We start from the raw sequence: 16607 nt of genomic DNA, 5'->3' as shown, positions 1-16607 counted from the left end.
AGCTTGGGGGTTAGGAGAAGAATAAATGAAACAAGATGGGATCGGGAGGGAGACCAAACCATAAGAGACTCCTAATCTCACAAAACAAAATGAGGGTTGTGGGGGCGGGGGGGGGCGGGGGGAGGATAGGGAGAGGGTGGTGGGGTTATGGACATTGGGGAAGGTATGTGCTATGTGCTATGAAGTGTGTAAACTTGGCAATTCACAGACCTGTTCCCCTGGGGCTAATAATACATTATATGTTAATAGAAAATACAGTATATTTATAGAACTGAATCTTATTCAGTCTTAAAAAAAAAAAAAAAAAAAGCAAATTCTGGCACCTGCTTAGACATGAACTTTGAGGATATCATGCTGAGTAAAGTAAGCCAGTCAGCAAAGGACAAATACTGTATGATTCCATTCATCTGAGGTACCTAGAGTAGCCAAAATCATGAAAAGTAAAATGGTGGTTGTCAAGGGCTGGGGGAGGGAGGATAAGGAGCTGCTGTCTGTTGTCCAATAAGTATAGAAATCTCATTTTTGCAAGATGAAAAAGTTCTAGGAGATCTGTTACGCAACGATGGGAACACAGTTAACACTACTGCACTGTACTCACCAAAACGGTGAAGAAGGTAAAAACAAAACAAAAGAAAAAAAACTTTCATGTGGTTAGTTCACAGAAATTGGAACTAAGTAGGATTTAAACAAAATTAAACCGAAAGGACAGCCTTTGTGGGAGCCCTGGGTTAGCAATCAATCCTGCCAACCTTAGAATGCATGGGTCAGGTTAACAAAGGTTGTGCTCCAAGGAGACATTCACATAACAATGGGGGCATTGGTAATCCCACCAGCCCCCCTGTGTCTTCCAGCCCTTCCCCTCCCCCCACCATAACTGAGGGTCACCTGGTCAGGACCCTCAAAGCACCACCTGGCCATGCTGCTGCTCGTTTAACACTTACCACATGAGGGTGCTCAGCCAGTGACACACACATCGGGCATCATCACTAGACCCTGGGTTTCTTGAGGGAGAAACCACATCTAACACATCTTTGATTTCCTTTCTTCTAGCTCCCAGCTCAACAGCATAATCACCCATCAAATGTTCACTAATTGAATAAATTCTACTGTTTCCCAGTTTCCGTCATCTTTCATTTAGCTGTTGGGGGCCCAACTCAAGAGTGGAGCAGGAGGATGACAACTTTAAGCAGCCTGGAAAGGTCTTTCTGTGTTCCCCCATTCAAATCGGGCAAAGAAAAAGGAGAAAAATCATGTATTTATAGCTGTGTTTATAATGATACAACAAAGATGTTCAGTTACAGCTCTCAAAGGAAAAAGAAAAAAAAAAGCTTGAGCTGCAAAGTTTATAATAATCCTTCCCAATCCATTTATGGCTCTGAAATAGCCAGAAGTCTGTATTATGTTAACAGTCCTTATAAGGGTTCTTGCACAAGAGGGTAGTTTTAAACGCGGGCAAAATTCAGCCCTCTAGAACTTGTGAAGAAAACCATAAACCACTCAAAGAGTGCTGAATTAGATAATCAGGCGCTCTTTAAAACCTATAACCCTTAGCCATACTCCTAGGTAGACTGTCAAGATAAATATAACCATAAAGATATAGAAGGCAATATGTAATTTTATTCCTAAAATACTCAGGTGTTAGAAGATGTGAGCAGAGCACAGGGGCAGGTTAGCTCGCTCTTGATGATGAAGGTAGGAATCCGACCAGTGAGATGAAGCACAGAGAACACCTTTCCTCTGAAGGGGCTCAAAGTCCAGTTCGGGAGACAGGACGTGGGCCCGGGTCATGGGCTGGAGGGGATGCCACCTGACCTGATGCGGCGAGCTGCTGTAAAGGTCCCGTGATCGAGGACATGCCCGTGACTCCCCATGCAGGGCTGCTGAAGCCACTGGACCTACAGATTGGCCACACAGCACTCACCACTAAGTTAGAAAGGAGTCATTTGAATACGACGGCCGCCAAATAGTATACAGTGTTCAGTAAAGAGAAATGGAAAGAGTGGTTTCTTAACTTTTCATACAGACTCCCCAGCGGACACCGAACTGGAGGGCGGGAGCTATGGGTACCAGTAGTTCCAAACGGGAACCCTGCGCTTGACACGTACCATGTATCAGCTCACACAACAATCACTACTGCAACCACAACCTCACAGGCAGCTCGCCGAAAGGCCAGGCAACCCGTCCATGGCAGAGACGGAATCGGAGTCCGGGCAGCCCCGAGCTGGGAGGCCGTGACACAGACCGCAAGACTGGAGGCTCCGGAAATACTCCCTATCTGACCCCTTACAGAAGAAAATTGCCAACCCTCCGTCTAACTCAGGAGGATGAAGTTAACCTTGACAGAGGTCGGAACACGCAGAGAAGAAAGGGTTTCAAAGAAAAAGTGGAGAGCTCAATTTTAAACGGTGTGGTGGAGGGGGAGGGCGCAGGACGGATCAGGAGGCCAGAGAGAAGAGGACGTGACATCATTAACACCAGGGAGAGAGGTTGGGGCAGAGCTGCAGATGGAAAGCAGGAGCTGCAGGAAGTGCAAGACAGGAAGGGGAAAGACAGCAGTGGTTTAAAAGTCCTTGTGGAGGGGCACCTGGGGAGCTCAAGTGAAACATACACGGGAGTCCCAGTGCGTCCGATGAATGGAGGGAGCCGCTTTGACTGATTCTAGAAGGAATGCACAGAACACAACCTGCCGGGGCCCCCCTCTGCCTCTGCAGCAGCTCCTGAGGAACCCAACGGTTTCAAAGCCAATGGCATGCCTAACGCCATGAAAGCCACAGGGTCGAGGTCCGAGCACGGAGCACGTGGCTGGATGGACTTCCATGAATGCAGCAGCGAAAGAGACGGAAAAGGAGCCAGAGGAGAAGCAGCAACAGGCTTGTGTTGTAGGCAGAAAGGGGACCTGGTAGGGAAGAAGAGCGAGGGGAGGCTTACAGAGAAGTCAAGGGAACACTTGACGGAACGTCGCTCGGCTTCATTAGGTCATGGGAGAGGTTAGTCACTGTCAGTAGAGAGACCGAAAGGAGTTTCAGAGAGCTGGGGAAGAAACGAGGAACTGGAAATGGGGATGCAACCTGCTCTGCAGAAGGTTGGCACTAACAGGAAGGGCAAGACGGGAAGGAAGACAGGTGTTTCTGTTAGAAGGTAAGGAGGTAGCTCTTTTTCCAGAAGGGGAAGGGAGAAAAAGATGGGGGACTCTGCAGAAAAAGGCTGCAACCAGTCACCAGCCGAATCCAGGTCCTGGGGTCATCCCCTTGCACACAGTCTCCGGGCTTAGCCATGTGGTGTGCTGTCACCAACAGGACACAGAAAGGACGCGAATATTTCCCAATGGGGCTTGCGCTCACTCGGTGTGCTTGTAGCCCTTAAACCAGCAGAAGGAGCCAACCGGCCTGCGGAGGCCTGAAAAACCCACACTAGAGGAGGAAAAGGAACCCCGCAAGCTCAGAGATGCCAACCTCCACACCTGCAGAAGGCCATCCCAGAACACCTGGTCACCAGGCAACCTGCCAGCGGGCCAGCGATGCACAGAAGAGAACTGGGACCACAGGAAAAATGATGGGGGCTTTAAGGTGACAAGATGTGCTCTGTGGCTAAAGCTAGCGGAGAGAACAAAGGAGGACTTTTTCGGATATCAAAGACAGTCCATGCACCCATCCAATGCTGTATGTCCTTCATGGTCATAACCGCTCAAAAGTATTTCAAAATGCTCTGAAGATACAGAGCTTTGCATTTCTACTTTCCAAGTGTCTGTTGAACAGAGATCCTGCAACAGATGTTGTCGTTACTGTTGTTACTGTTAACTGTCACCTACCAAGTATGATGAGCAGGATTAAAAGCACCAGTGTTCAGGGTTATACCTCCCCGGTCACATGCATGAGTTTTTGTTTTCTTACAGGTAGGAAAAAAGGGCAATCTAAGCTAATGTGTATTTAAATTAACCCAAGCTACTGGAGATCTGACCTTTTAGCCAGTCTCCTACTTCTTTTTGGAAGGTAATTGCTAGGAGCCAAAGAGAGCTGACCATTTTTCCATGCAAAAACTGAAAGGCAGCACTGAGATCAATGATGGGAAAATGAGTTTAGCCTAAAATATCGTCCTAAGAAGGTCTACCATGTGTCTTCTATGATGAGCACTTTCTGCTAGGTTTTTACCCATGAAACATGGTGTTTTCCTATAAGCAGCTTTCTCATTTAATACCTGCCATATGTTTTCTGGATTCTAATAGTCTCTCTGATAGGTTTGAGAAAGTATGTAATACAGGCATATACATACGCTTTGTCCTTACCTCCCAGAGAAGTTACTCAATCAGACACGTTTCTAAAAACATGTTTAACATTTTGGGAATTAAAAGGTCATCTTCAGGCTGAAGGTGAATACACATATTCATGTTTTGTTTTGTTTTTTTTCTTTCTTCTGAAAAGGCTGGTTCAGGGAGTATTTCTAATTGGGTCAGATTCTCCCACTGTCTAAGGCTTTTATGGATGAAGACAATAGGAGAAACACATTTTCTCTTTTATATACAATATGTTTACTGATGACTATGGGGGAATAAAACATGGTCAAATGAACATATGCTTCTTCCTAAAAATATTTTTTTTTTTTGAGAAAGTATAAACCCACAGACAAAAAGAACAGGAAATGAGAGGAGAGTCGACAAAAATGTAGACTATAGAAAGCGACAGTGGCAGTTAACAAAGTAGAAAGCGTGAGAACACCAAGTACCGAGAGGCTGGAGATGAGTCTGAGAACATGAACCAGACAAAAGGAAAGACGTCCCCCTCCAGTCCACCTATAAAAGATGAGCAGCCAAGAAGCTTTGCTATTGCACTTAGAACTTCCAGTGGGCTTTATACGTATTTAAGAGCAAGACCCTATAGACTGCCAAAAAGCACATCTCTGAAGACAGTCTCCAGTATGTAAACATAAGACCAAATTTTAAAAGTTTGAAGAAGTACAGAAAAGTTAAAATGAATAGCTCATGGGATGTAAGAGAAAATATTACAGCAATGGAATAAGAACAGTGAAGCTACAAAAGAGGAGAGAAGAAAGCTCTTGGGAATCAGAAATTGTCAAATCTAAACATTTCAATGGGTGGGTTTGAAGGTAAAATGGAGAGAGACTAGACAGTAAAACAGAGAGACAGAAAAGAATCCAAAGAAAGCTCTCATCAAACTAGAAAATCCAGAAAAGAAGAATATACACTGGGGAAAATGATCAAAATAAAAATCGGTCCCTTTCCAGAACTGAAGTGACTGGCCCTTCATAATGAATGTTCATATGAAAAGCCGGGCACGATAAATGAGAGATGCACCAAGGCAAAATTTTAAAATACCAAAAGCAGAGCAGTCCTTGACATACTGCAGAAAATTAAAAAACAAAACCCTCAAAACCCCAATGACGTTGGTCAGCATATCAACAATGCTGGAAGGCAGAAACACCAAAATCACATTTTTTTAAGTTCTAAAGAAGAACTGCCATCATACCTGAATATTATAACTAGCCAAACTAGGAATTAAATGTGAGGCTAGAATTAAGATATTTGCAAGTTGGCATGATCTCCAAAAAAACAAAAACAAAAACAAAAAACCAAAAAACAAAACAAAAAAACCAAACAACTTTCTCTAGAAGTTTCCATGTTTTCTTGCTGCCAGCCATTTCTTATGTTGGCATTCGCTTACATTACTTATTAGGCCACTGGCCACTTTTCTATTTTTCAGCCAAACTCTTGTGTCCATTCTGGAACGGCTTTCTGTTCCCGCCAGTAGGGGGCAGTCTTCCCACCCTGACGCTCCTGACTCCCCTACAGTATTTCTACTCTACAAGCATGATCTAAGGCCAAGACTTTTCTCCCCAAACAAACAGGAGAAGCTTTCTGCAGTCTGCTTATTTCTTTTTTGTGGCTCTGGCCTTGTAGCCTGTGTACTCACCAACGGTGCCTAATACAATTTCCCCACCAAGGTGCTATGTACCGATAGGAGAACAGTCAATTTAAAATTTCACGTTAATCCATTCTACTAAGAAGACTGCACTGAGCCTACTTCAAGTCTGTGCCAATCCCTTCCACATTCGGACTTCCTAACTCAAGGAGTCTCTGCAACCTCGAGCAGAAGGCCATCAGTTCTGGGGAGTAAGAGTGAAAAGAAAAAAGTTCCTCTTTCAATTAACCAAAAAAAAAAAAAAAAAAAAAAAAAAGATGGTCCGATGACCCAGCAATTTCACTCCTAGATATATACGAATGAGAAATGGAAACATATGTTCATGCAAAAACTTGTACGCGAATGTTCATCACAGCATTATTCACAATAGCTCAAAGTGGAAACAAACCAGATGTCCACAGAACGATAAAGGATAAATATATACATACAATGGAATATTACTGGGCAAAAAACAGGACCGAGGTACTGACATATACTGTAGCAGGGTGAACTCGGAAAACATCCCTAAATGAAGGTAGCCAGTCGCAACAGACCACCTACTGCACGATTCCATTTATATGTGAGATCTACAGAGACAGAAAGTTGGAGAGTGGCTAGGACTAGGGGGCTTGGGAAAAAGGCGCTCGAGTGCTAGCTCAGAACACGGGATTTCTTTAAGGGGCAATGAAAATGTTCCAAAGTTGATCGTAATGATGGTTGCACACCTCTGTGAATATTCCCCAAGCCACCAAATTGTATATTTTAAACGTGTGAATGAATTACACCCCACTAAAGAGGCCTTTCAAAAAAGATCACTGTGGGAGTAAATTAAGTCCATGTATTACTAGTCTCGAAGGCCAAAAAAAAAAAAAAAAAAAAAATCAAAGAGCACCAGCTTAAATAAGGCAAGATTTGCAGAGAACGGCAAAATCAGGTCAGCTGATTTTTCTTTGTCTGAAAATTAATACATAATTTGTTCACCGTAGAGTTTCCCAGTTGAAGAGCAACCATCATGAAAAGTACTGGCTTTTACTGGAATCACGGAGCGCCTGGTTAGAGAACCTTTTGCAGGTCACTGAATTTCCAAAGGCAACGTCTCTAGCTGTACTCCTCGCCCCATCGCCTTATGTCACAGACCCGTTCTTGAGGGCAATGAACGGGTCAGGTCGTTCTCACTTAAAGAGGGCCAGGATCTGAAAAGGCTGCTGCGGTTTATTCCAGGCTCTTTCCCAGGGATCTCACCGCACGTGATCGGCGGGGGCAGGGAGATGCAGCGCCCACTGAGCGAGTCTGCCTGCCGGAGGGATGCTATCTATAAGGATTACAACAGAAGTGTGGGAAACTTTTGATTCTTCCAAGATGGTCGTGCGAAGTGTTTTCGACTCTCTAAAATTAAACGATGAATTCATGTATTTTTAAACTTTAAAAGCTTCCTTTCAAAATAGGGCCCACAAAGTCGTACTGACAGAAAGGCCTGGTGGGAGGGGAAGGGAGAAAATAAGCTAATGAGGGGCACCTGGCGGCGGACTCTGTCAGAAGGGCCCGCAACTCTTGATCTCAGGGTCGTGAGTTCAAGCCTCACGCTGCATGCAGAGATTACTTAAGAATAATTTTTTTTTTTTAACGGTTATACTTATTCATTTGACAGAGAGAGAGAGAGCACAAGTAGGCAGAGCAGCAGGCAGAGGGAGAGGGAGAAGCAGGATCCCTGAAGAACAGGAAGCCCGAGGCTCTCCTATCCCCGGGCCCTGGGATCATGACCTGAGCCGAAGCAGAGGTTTAACAACTGAGCCACCCAGGCACTCCAAGAATAAAATCTTTAAAAATAAAAATAAAAATAAAAATAAGCTAATGAAAAAGCCATCTCCAACCCCTCTTTTGCATTTCTTCTTCAGAGGTCCTGGAATTAATAAACCAAACCTACCAAGCCATGAGTTTCACATAAAGCACACTTCAATCCTAGTCCTTCCATGGTCTTTCAGAATATATTCAAATTCTCACCTACCCAAGTGTAACTCATTTGAATACATCAAAGGTTTAAGACAGGGACCTAATGGGGCACCTGGGTGGGGCAGTTGTTTAAGTGTCCCACTCTTGGTTTCAACCTAGGTCAGGATCTCTGGGTCATGAGATGGAGCCCTGTGTCCAGCTCCTCATGCCCTGAGTCTGCTTAAGACTCCTTCTGCCTTCCCCTCCACACCCCCTGCTCCTGCTCTCTCTAAAATAAATAGATAAATCTTTAAAAACAAAAACAAAAACCCCAAAACCCTAATTTTAAGGAAGAAAAATGGATGTCAATAAACCATTTTCATTAAACAGAAAACGTTTTGGTTGTTTTGCCTTGGTTTTTAAATTATCTTCGTTTTTCTTTCATCTTCTACGTTATTTGTAATGATAAACTTTTTCGTTTGTATGACAAGTAACATGAACCTGGCTTGATTTGGGAAACAGGATTTTGGTCCATGCTGGTTAAAAGATATTTAAAATTTCTACACAGTTGGGTCACTTTAACTGAGGACTTGCAACACACGGTTATGGACAAAAACTCCCCAACCAGATAACTAAAAACTTTGAAAACCAAACCTATAAGACAGTGGATTGTACGATCATGTGATACGAATCTGAGAAACTGGTTAATTTTGGTATATGAAAATCACATGAATAAATTAGTGCAAATAAAACACTTATTTCTGGAACACAGACTGTTATTTTTTTTTCCAGACTCTTCTTTGCACCCCGATACAAAATACAAAGATTCAGATTCTCAATCTCGACATATATTAGCTACACTGCAAACATGTGGCAATGAACTTCACTAGGCACACCTCTGTTGTTTTTCTCCATTAATTTTATATTTTTTTAATTGTGTAAGAACGTTTCACAAGCGATCTATCCTTTTAACATACGAAGTGCTACATACAGTTGTGCTAAGTCTAGGCACCACGTTGTACAACAGATCTCTCGAATTTATTCATCTTGCATAACTGCAACTTTCTGTTGATTAGCAACTCGCCACTTCCTCCTCCTCCTCCTCTTCCTCCTCTTCCCAGCCCCTGGCAACCACCGTGCCACTCTCTGCTTCTATGAGTGTGACTGCTTTAGATGCCTCCTCTAAGTGGAATCACACGGGGTTCATCCCTCTGTGATTGGCTTATTTCATGGAGCATTATGTCCTCCAGCTACATCCTCAGTGTCTCCCCATAACGTTTTAAATGGGGGACACCTGGGAGAGATTAGTTGGTGGCAACCGGGCCACACCTAGCTTTATCAGCTCCCCGCTCCTGCTGTTTACGACTTGTCTTGCAGTCAAGATGGTGTCAGATCTGGAAATGACTGCCCTGCCCGCTGAGGTGAGAACACTGTTTTGATGTATGGAAAGACTGCTTTTTTAAAAGTCAAGGCCTCCTGGCTGTTCCTCCGCAAACTACTTTGGCAGCTGTGCTAGAGGCCATGAATATTACATAAGGGCCGTCCATGCATTCCAGCCAGAATCTCCAAGTCACAATTCCCATAGCAACACACAGAGATTTTACTCATCTCGGAAGAAGCAACCAGCAAGAGTGTCTAATGCCACCCCTGATTTTTTTTTTTTAAGCAAGATCAACACAGTACTTCTTCTTTTTCCAAAGCAATATATATATATATATATATATATATATATATTTTTTTTTTTTCTAAAGAAAACCAACCACCATGCGAAATGGGTTCATTTCCAAGCTACCCAGATCCCAAGGGTATCCCCAAGACACCGTAAACTTGAACGACAATCTATGCTTTTAGAAAAAGCTGCCATTCGAATGACTGCATGGGAAAAAGAATTCACATCGTTATAATTAGTGAAACGAACCCACTGTCTTGGTTAGTACTGTACTTACAGATCTTATCTCTGATTTCCAGTCCCTCTTCCATAGATACACACTTCATTATAAGAACAGGTTCCAAGGGAAGGAACACTTTTAACTGATAAAATCTTTTATGGCTTATTTTTGAAAAGCATTACGCAATCTATTTTTTCAGTATAAGAAAATACTACTATAGAACATCTATGGAGTAAAATTTGGGGGAGAGACTGTTCAAGCCTATGAAAATACACATCGTCTTGAAGAAAGTTGTTTTTCTGGGCAGAGGAATGGTTTACTGGAAAAATGAAGTGAAATCGTTCTGTTACCAGAAGCAGATTTTTCCCCTTTGTTTATCTGGGCGTCCTTTTCTGTGTGTCTAAATAAAATATCCACCTACAGAAACGAGTTGGTTGGATTATAAAACGAGATAAAAGCCAGGACCACTCTTATCTATCACCCTGCCTTTTTCTATCAAGGAAATCAAACACACTCCCTTTCTTGCACTTGTTTAAAATCAGACAATGACACACTGTAAGAGTCCAAACATATGCTTTAAAGGAAACTTCCACAGGTGGCCCATCTCAGACCCGGCACGACTGGCAAAGAAAGACCTTGGCAGGAGAGGAATGGTTTTACCTTTGCTTTTTCCAGCTGGGCCTGGGCCTGTCGCTCTGCTTCTCTGCGCACTGCCTCCCGATCTTCCTCCAAAGAAACATCTGAATCGGATGGACGGCTGGTGTAGGAGTCTGCCGAACCCTTGAGAGAAAAATTTGCATTTTAAAACAGATCCCATCTATGATGTTTGCATTGGAAAAGTCTCATTGACACAGCAGTTAGCTTCCTCGACTCTGCTATAAATTCCTGAAAAGAGGAGAAAATAATCCATTTTGTGGCGAGCCATCTAGAAACATCATGCTCTCCTTTGCAGACCATTCCCTGGGATAGTTGCGCCTACCAAGTTACCATTCCTTCCCCAGGCTGAGGGTTCCAAGGACTATGCTTTCTGGAAGCCTGAACAAGTTCCTTTATAATTAAACCGGCTCCGTGGTGCAGTGCCCAGCTGAAGGGCATAGAGGGGTTGCAAGGATGGCTTCAAGAAGAGACGACAGGCTAAATCAAGTATTTACAACAAGGAAGAAGATAACGACTAACTAAAAAACATAAAAGAAAGCCTGACGAGTTATAAACTTCAATTCTCTGCCGCGACTCCCCTTTTAACATTAAGCATCCTTCGGTACCTTTCCATTCACCTGATACCTTCACTGACAAAACTGTAAGACAACAGCAGCCGGCTTCACTCCATCCTCAAGCAACACATTTCTTTTTTTTTTTTCCCATAGCTTTAAACAGACATTTAATAAACGCCGCCTAAAGAAAACACCTGCCCGGGATAGCTTCTCTGGCAATAAATAACAACATAGGAAAAGGAGCTCAGAAAATTACAGGACTCTCCCTCGCTCCCTCTCCTGCGATCAGGCTCAGATTACTAAATCACGGGAGCCCCTGCCAGCACTCACTGGAAGGACAGCAGCAGCAACGACAATATAGAGTCTCCCCCAGACGAAAGCCCTTGAGCTTACACAGATATCCGAATTCTTCAGCCTTCCTCCCTTGGCTCTTTTCAGAAGCCTGACCCAGGTGGCCTTCATTAGCCAGACAGCGCCTTTCTCATCCGCAGCTGCAGCCCCGGGCACAGATCCTGAGTGCGCGCTGAGCCCTGGAGCGCCCCGGCTCCTTTCCTATCCATGCTCTGGGCAAGCCCCTCTTCTCCGTCCCTTCCTGCCTCCGGGGCTTTCACGCCTTACCCCGGAGGACTCAGATCCAAGGAGATTCTTATTTTCCCATTCCGGGCGCGGGGGTGCCAAAAAAAAAAAAAAAAAAAAAAACCACCAAAAAAACACAAAAACCCCCAAACACTCGAATGCCTTATATTGCTTTAAAAATAAAGAACACTTCAAGTGCATTCAAAGACAGGCATCAACTCGTTCTAAACTTGATGCATCTTATCACACTCAATATTCTCTGCTCTGGGATTGTTACAGGAAATTAGTTGTAAGAGAACCTTTAAAAAAAAAAAACCCTAGTGCAAAACGTATGCAGTGACATTTGCAAGTGCAAAGTTCAAGCCTTATCTTCAGAGATCTGGAGGGGGAGGGCGGAGGACGCACTCACCGCACTGGGCATGCTCCATATGTAGCCTTTTTACGCAGATGCCTACATCACACTGTTAGTCTATGTCAAATTGCCATTTTGCATCCGAAGTGTAAACAGCTGGAAAGGGCTCTTCAGTTCTATAGTAACAGGCACATGGTATGTCTGTCATGTAGCCCTTGCCGTTGAAACATTCTCCAGAGACAAAGCATGCAATCTTTTCATTTAATGATTCCTTTCCATCACCCTGCTGCAGAAAGTATATCCTGTGCCATAAGACAATTCAAAAATAAGCAATATGATACACACGTTATTGGACAGGAGAAACCAATGAAGATGCTTATCAGTCATAGCATCAACCTGCTCTTGATTGCTTGTGACTTTCCAAACAAGATGCAGGAGACCCATTTGCCCCTTTAATTAGGACATGAAAGTAATCACAGCTCAAAGCAAGGAGTTTAACTGAGCTCAAAATGACTTTGAACTGCTTCTCCAACTGAGACCGTTTGAAAGAAAGTCCGTAGACTGAATAACAGTATGCATTTTCAGAACAGTAACTATGAAGAAATTGCAAAGCTTGGTTGGTTGATTAGCTCGAGTTAAGATTTACAGAATAATTTAGTCCAAGTTCTTCTTATAAATAAGGTGACTCAAGTTTGAGAAGAGAAGATACTAATTTTCTGTACTAATTGAATTGCATTTTTAAAGTTCTCTGAAGAAATACACACTTCTAGATCTCTTAAAGTAAACATAAAATTCCATCACTGATTTCCAAATTATAGTTTTTTTTTTTTTTGGCGTGGTGGAGAGGGGATTATTCTGTAAAGTCTCATGCAAATGGAAGATTATTTTAAAGAAAATCTTTGTTACTTTTTCTCTCTTCCTTCATTCCTCCTTCCTCCACAACCCCCCCCCCCACCTTTCATCTATGGACTAAGACCAATCTTCATGATATAAATCCTAGAAAATACAGTAGAATAGAGGCTTTTGAATAAAAGTTACAGATTGAATGCACCTTAATTATGGTATCATAAATCAATAACCAGAATATTTATATTCTTGTGAAATAAACGTAAAATGTATGGGAGATACCGAATGCATTGCAATTTTTTATTCCAGTAAGATTCACAACAGGAGAGATAGGTATTTTTCCCCCCACCAACTAGTATCCTAGGGGATCCCTAATCTTCCCAGAGAGCTTCTCAGCAGGAGTAGCATAGTACAAAACTACCAGGAAGCATAACTCTATCCCTAAAAGGGCCTCAGGCCCTTTGTCACAAGTGTTGGCATTTTATTTATTTATTTTTAAATTAAATTTAATTTTTTTTCAGTGTTCCGAAAGTGTTGGCATTTTAAACTCAATCACCCTGAGGAAGGTTCAGTTCACACCTCAGCGAGGATACAAAGTTTCTGTCCTTAAGAAATCCCATAATATGGAGAGAAAGGGCCCGACACACGCATAATTGTGTGCTATCCCCTTTCCTTCTGAACAAAGTAAGATTTAAAAAGTCCTTGGCTAATAATCAGATGTAGCTTTAAATTGCACAATCATGTTGAGACCTGTTTCCAGGTTTAAATAATAAAGCATTAAAAACAACAACAACAACAACAACTCTACAGTGACTTTTGGCAAAGATCTTTTGAATATTTGCAACAATATATTAACTTTTGGCTCTTGTACAATATGAGATGGGACTCTCAACTGATGTGTAATGTAGCTTATAGAGAGTCACGATTCTTCCTTCATTCTTTGTATCTGTATTAATAAGAGCAAAATGGCAAAATTGTTTCATTACAGAAGTTGTATGAACCCACTGCAGAGACACACAAATAACGGTCACTTTCAATTCTCCCACCCAAAGATAACCACTATTAAAGAGAAACATGTTTTAGCCTCCAGAATTCTTGTGTTTTTGAAAGTCACCCTCCCCACATGTGCATTACAATTAATCTGCTTCCTTCTGGGAGTGTGGATTTATGCAGTTAGAAGTCGTATATCTAATTAGGCTTTTGCCTTTGGTACCATATGGACTTTCTGGGTCATTCTGCCTCAAGTAGTCTCCAGTCAGGAACAGCTGGCAGACCATTCCATAACTCCAGAATAGGTTATTACAGGATGTACCCTGGATCTCTTGGGTTGCTACAATATGATTAGCTGGTCTTTTACAGTTTTGTCCTTGAAGCTACCTCCCATGTTCAGCTACAAATATTTCCTTTTCCACACCTTAATATTCTCACTTCTCAATGTAGAGTTCCAAGATGTAACTTGCAACTTGACGTCTACCAAAACTCATTCCAGATCATTCATTTTTATCCTCAGAACTCTTACTCCAAATATGTGTGCATTGCTTATGGGAAAGTTAGTTAAATTGGATTAACTCATGTTTTTAAAAAATTTTTATTATTATTAGTTTTTTAGAGAGGGAGAGAGGAGGTGGTGGGGAGGGACAGAGGGAGAGGGAGAGACTCTTAAACAGACTCCACACCCAGTGTGGAGTCCACCTTGGGGCTCGATCTCACAACCCTGAGCTCATGACCTGAGCTGAAATCAAGAGTCAGATGCTGAACTGACCCAGGTGCCCCTAACTCACACTTTTTTTTTTTTAAAGATTTTATTTATTTATTTGACAGAGATCACAAGTAGGCAGAGAGGCAGGCAGAGAGAGAGAGGAGGAAGCAGGCTCCCTGCTGAGCAGAGAGCCCGATGCGGGGCTCGATCCCAGGACCCTGAGATCATGACCTGAGCTGAAGGCAGAGGCTTAACCCACTGAGCCACCCAGGCATCCCTAACTCACACTTTTTATCTACTCTTCAGTTTTTGTCTTTTTCCAATTTATGCCAAATACATGCACCAACAGTGTCACCCTTTTCCTTTAACAGCTTTTTTCTATATTTATAAAGTTTGCTTTTTTGATGCTGTACTCTGTTTCAATCATATATCTTTCCAGCATCATTTTTCTGCAGTGTTCTTTTTCTTGTATTTTCTCTTTTAAAGCCAAAAGGGTAAGAGTCATAAGCCTATACAGGAGTAGCATCTTGGATCCCAAAGTGGTCATCTATTTCTGTAGAAAATCTTCATATGAAAGCAATGCTCTTGGGAAAAATCGATTTCTCACAGTATCCCAAGGTTACCCTGACTCTAGATAAATCTATGTTTCATCCCAAACTCTCAAGACTTCAAATGACCCTCCACATGTATAAGACAATGCTAAGCCAATGGCAAGTTTGACTTCCATTGTTTCCTCCTGACCTGCCATGGGACAGACAGACATCCCATTGTCACACTCCTCAGGTCTACGCTTTCAGAAAAAAGCAAGATGTGATGGACTTCTGAGGCCAAGGACCAATGGAAAGAGTTCTATCTTGTATTATCTGCTTGCATTAGCTGGCAGAGATAATTCTTCTACTTCTCCTATTGTCATCTCTTTTCATAGGTAAGAATTTTTTTTTTTTCTGTGAAGAGATCTGGATCTCTAAGAAAATGAATTGCCAACCCTGCACTGTTGAGGTTACAACAAAACCATAAACTGTTTACTAATGATAAGATCCTGACTCCAAAAATTTTAAAGTGGTAGACCACTGAGATGAAGTACATTTACATGAATACTGTATACTTTAGTTTGCAAATGTCATGGAAGTACTATTCATACCCATTTAATTAATGAGATTCTCAAATATGATTGGCCTCCCATTTGGCTTAATGTGAAACATTAACCAAGGTACAGGGTAACTTTGATGATTATGTAAAAGCTAAGATATTAGCTTTAATTTTCTCAAGAGCACAGGGAAATTTAGAAACTTTTTGTAATAGCCCTAGGTACTGACAAAAGGACTAAATGTTACCCAAAGCAAAACCAAAACCCAACCACATGCATTTACTGAGTACTTCCTACTTTGTAAAAGTGTATCATGCTCTGACTCTAAGTTAAATGCTGGGAATATGACAGAAAAGATGAAAGCTAAGTTCCCGTCGGGGAGCCTAATAATCTAGCTGAAAAGGAGACCATTTTTTTTTTTTTAAGTAATCAGAAAAATAATCCTAATAAGAAAACACAAAACAGGCTGAGAAAGAGAATAATGGTGAGCAGGAGCTATTTTAGTTAGGGTTATGAGACAGCATTCTGAGATGTTATTGAAGCTGAAATATCCCATAGGAAAAAGACGAAAAACAAGTTAGCTTTAGAATGTTGAGAAAGGCAGTGTGTGGGAAGACAGAAGCGCATCTCCTCAGGCCTGAGGACAAGGTTTACTCAGCAGTTTGAGGAAGGGAAAAGAGATCAGGGTAGTTTAACAGGATCCTTTCTCCAGAGGACAAAGTTCAGTCTCTCCCTCCTTTCTTCCCTACTCTTTCTTACGCTGCAGGTAGATACACACTGAGGCACACTTGCATTAGGGATTTGGGGAATCCTTCTCATTTTTTTTTTAAAGATTATATTTATTTATTTGACAGAGAAAGATCACAAGTAGGCAGAGAGGCAGGCAGAGAGAGAGAGGAGGAAGCAGGCTCCCTGCTGAGCAGAGAGCCCGATGCGGGGCTTGATCCCAGGACCCTGAGATCATGACCCAAGCTGAAGGCAGAGGCTTTAACCCACTGAGCCACCCAGGTGCCCCGAATCCTTCTCATTTATGGGACATCACCTCATAGACTCCTTATCCTGTGGCATTGAAGTTGTTAGTAAAGTACACATTATGAGGAAAATCA

General features: G+C 42.3%; 1 protein-coding gene across 12 annotated transcripts in view; it reads right to left on the bottom strand.

Moving 5' to 3' along the window:
* CACNB2 (calcium voltage-gated channel auxiliary subunit beta 2) overlaps positions 1 to 16607 on the bottom strand; it is a 377317-nt gene that overhangs the window by 112963 nt on the left and 247747 nt on the right. For 10 of the 12 annotated variants that reach the window (XM_032349536.1, XM_032349538.1, XM_032349537.1 and 7 more), the window contains one exon: positions 10391 to 10510. In XM_032349536.1, coding sequence (XP_032205427.1) covers positions 10391 to 10510 — 120 coding nt within the window. Of the gene's footprint in view, positions 1 to 10390; positions 10511 to 11334; positions 11884 to 16607 lie in introns of those variants that run through there. The other 2 variants (XM_032349542.1, XM_032349548.1) reach the window with 2 other exon arrangements.

The sequence above is a fragment of the Mustela erminea genome, chromosome 6, assembly GCF_009829155.1.
Source record: "Mustela erminea isolate mMusErm1 chromosome 6, mMusErm1.Pri, whole genome shotgun sequence".
NCBI classification, from domain to species: Eukaryota; Metazoa; Chordata; class Mammalia; order Carnivora; family Mustelidae; genus Mustela; species Mustela erminea.
This window is presented reverse-complemented; position numbering and strand designations above follow the sequence as displayed.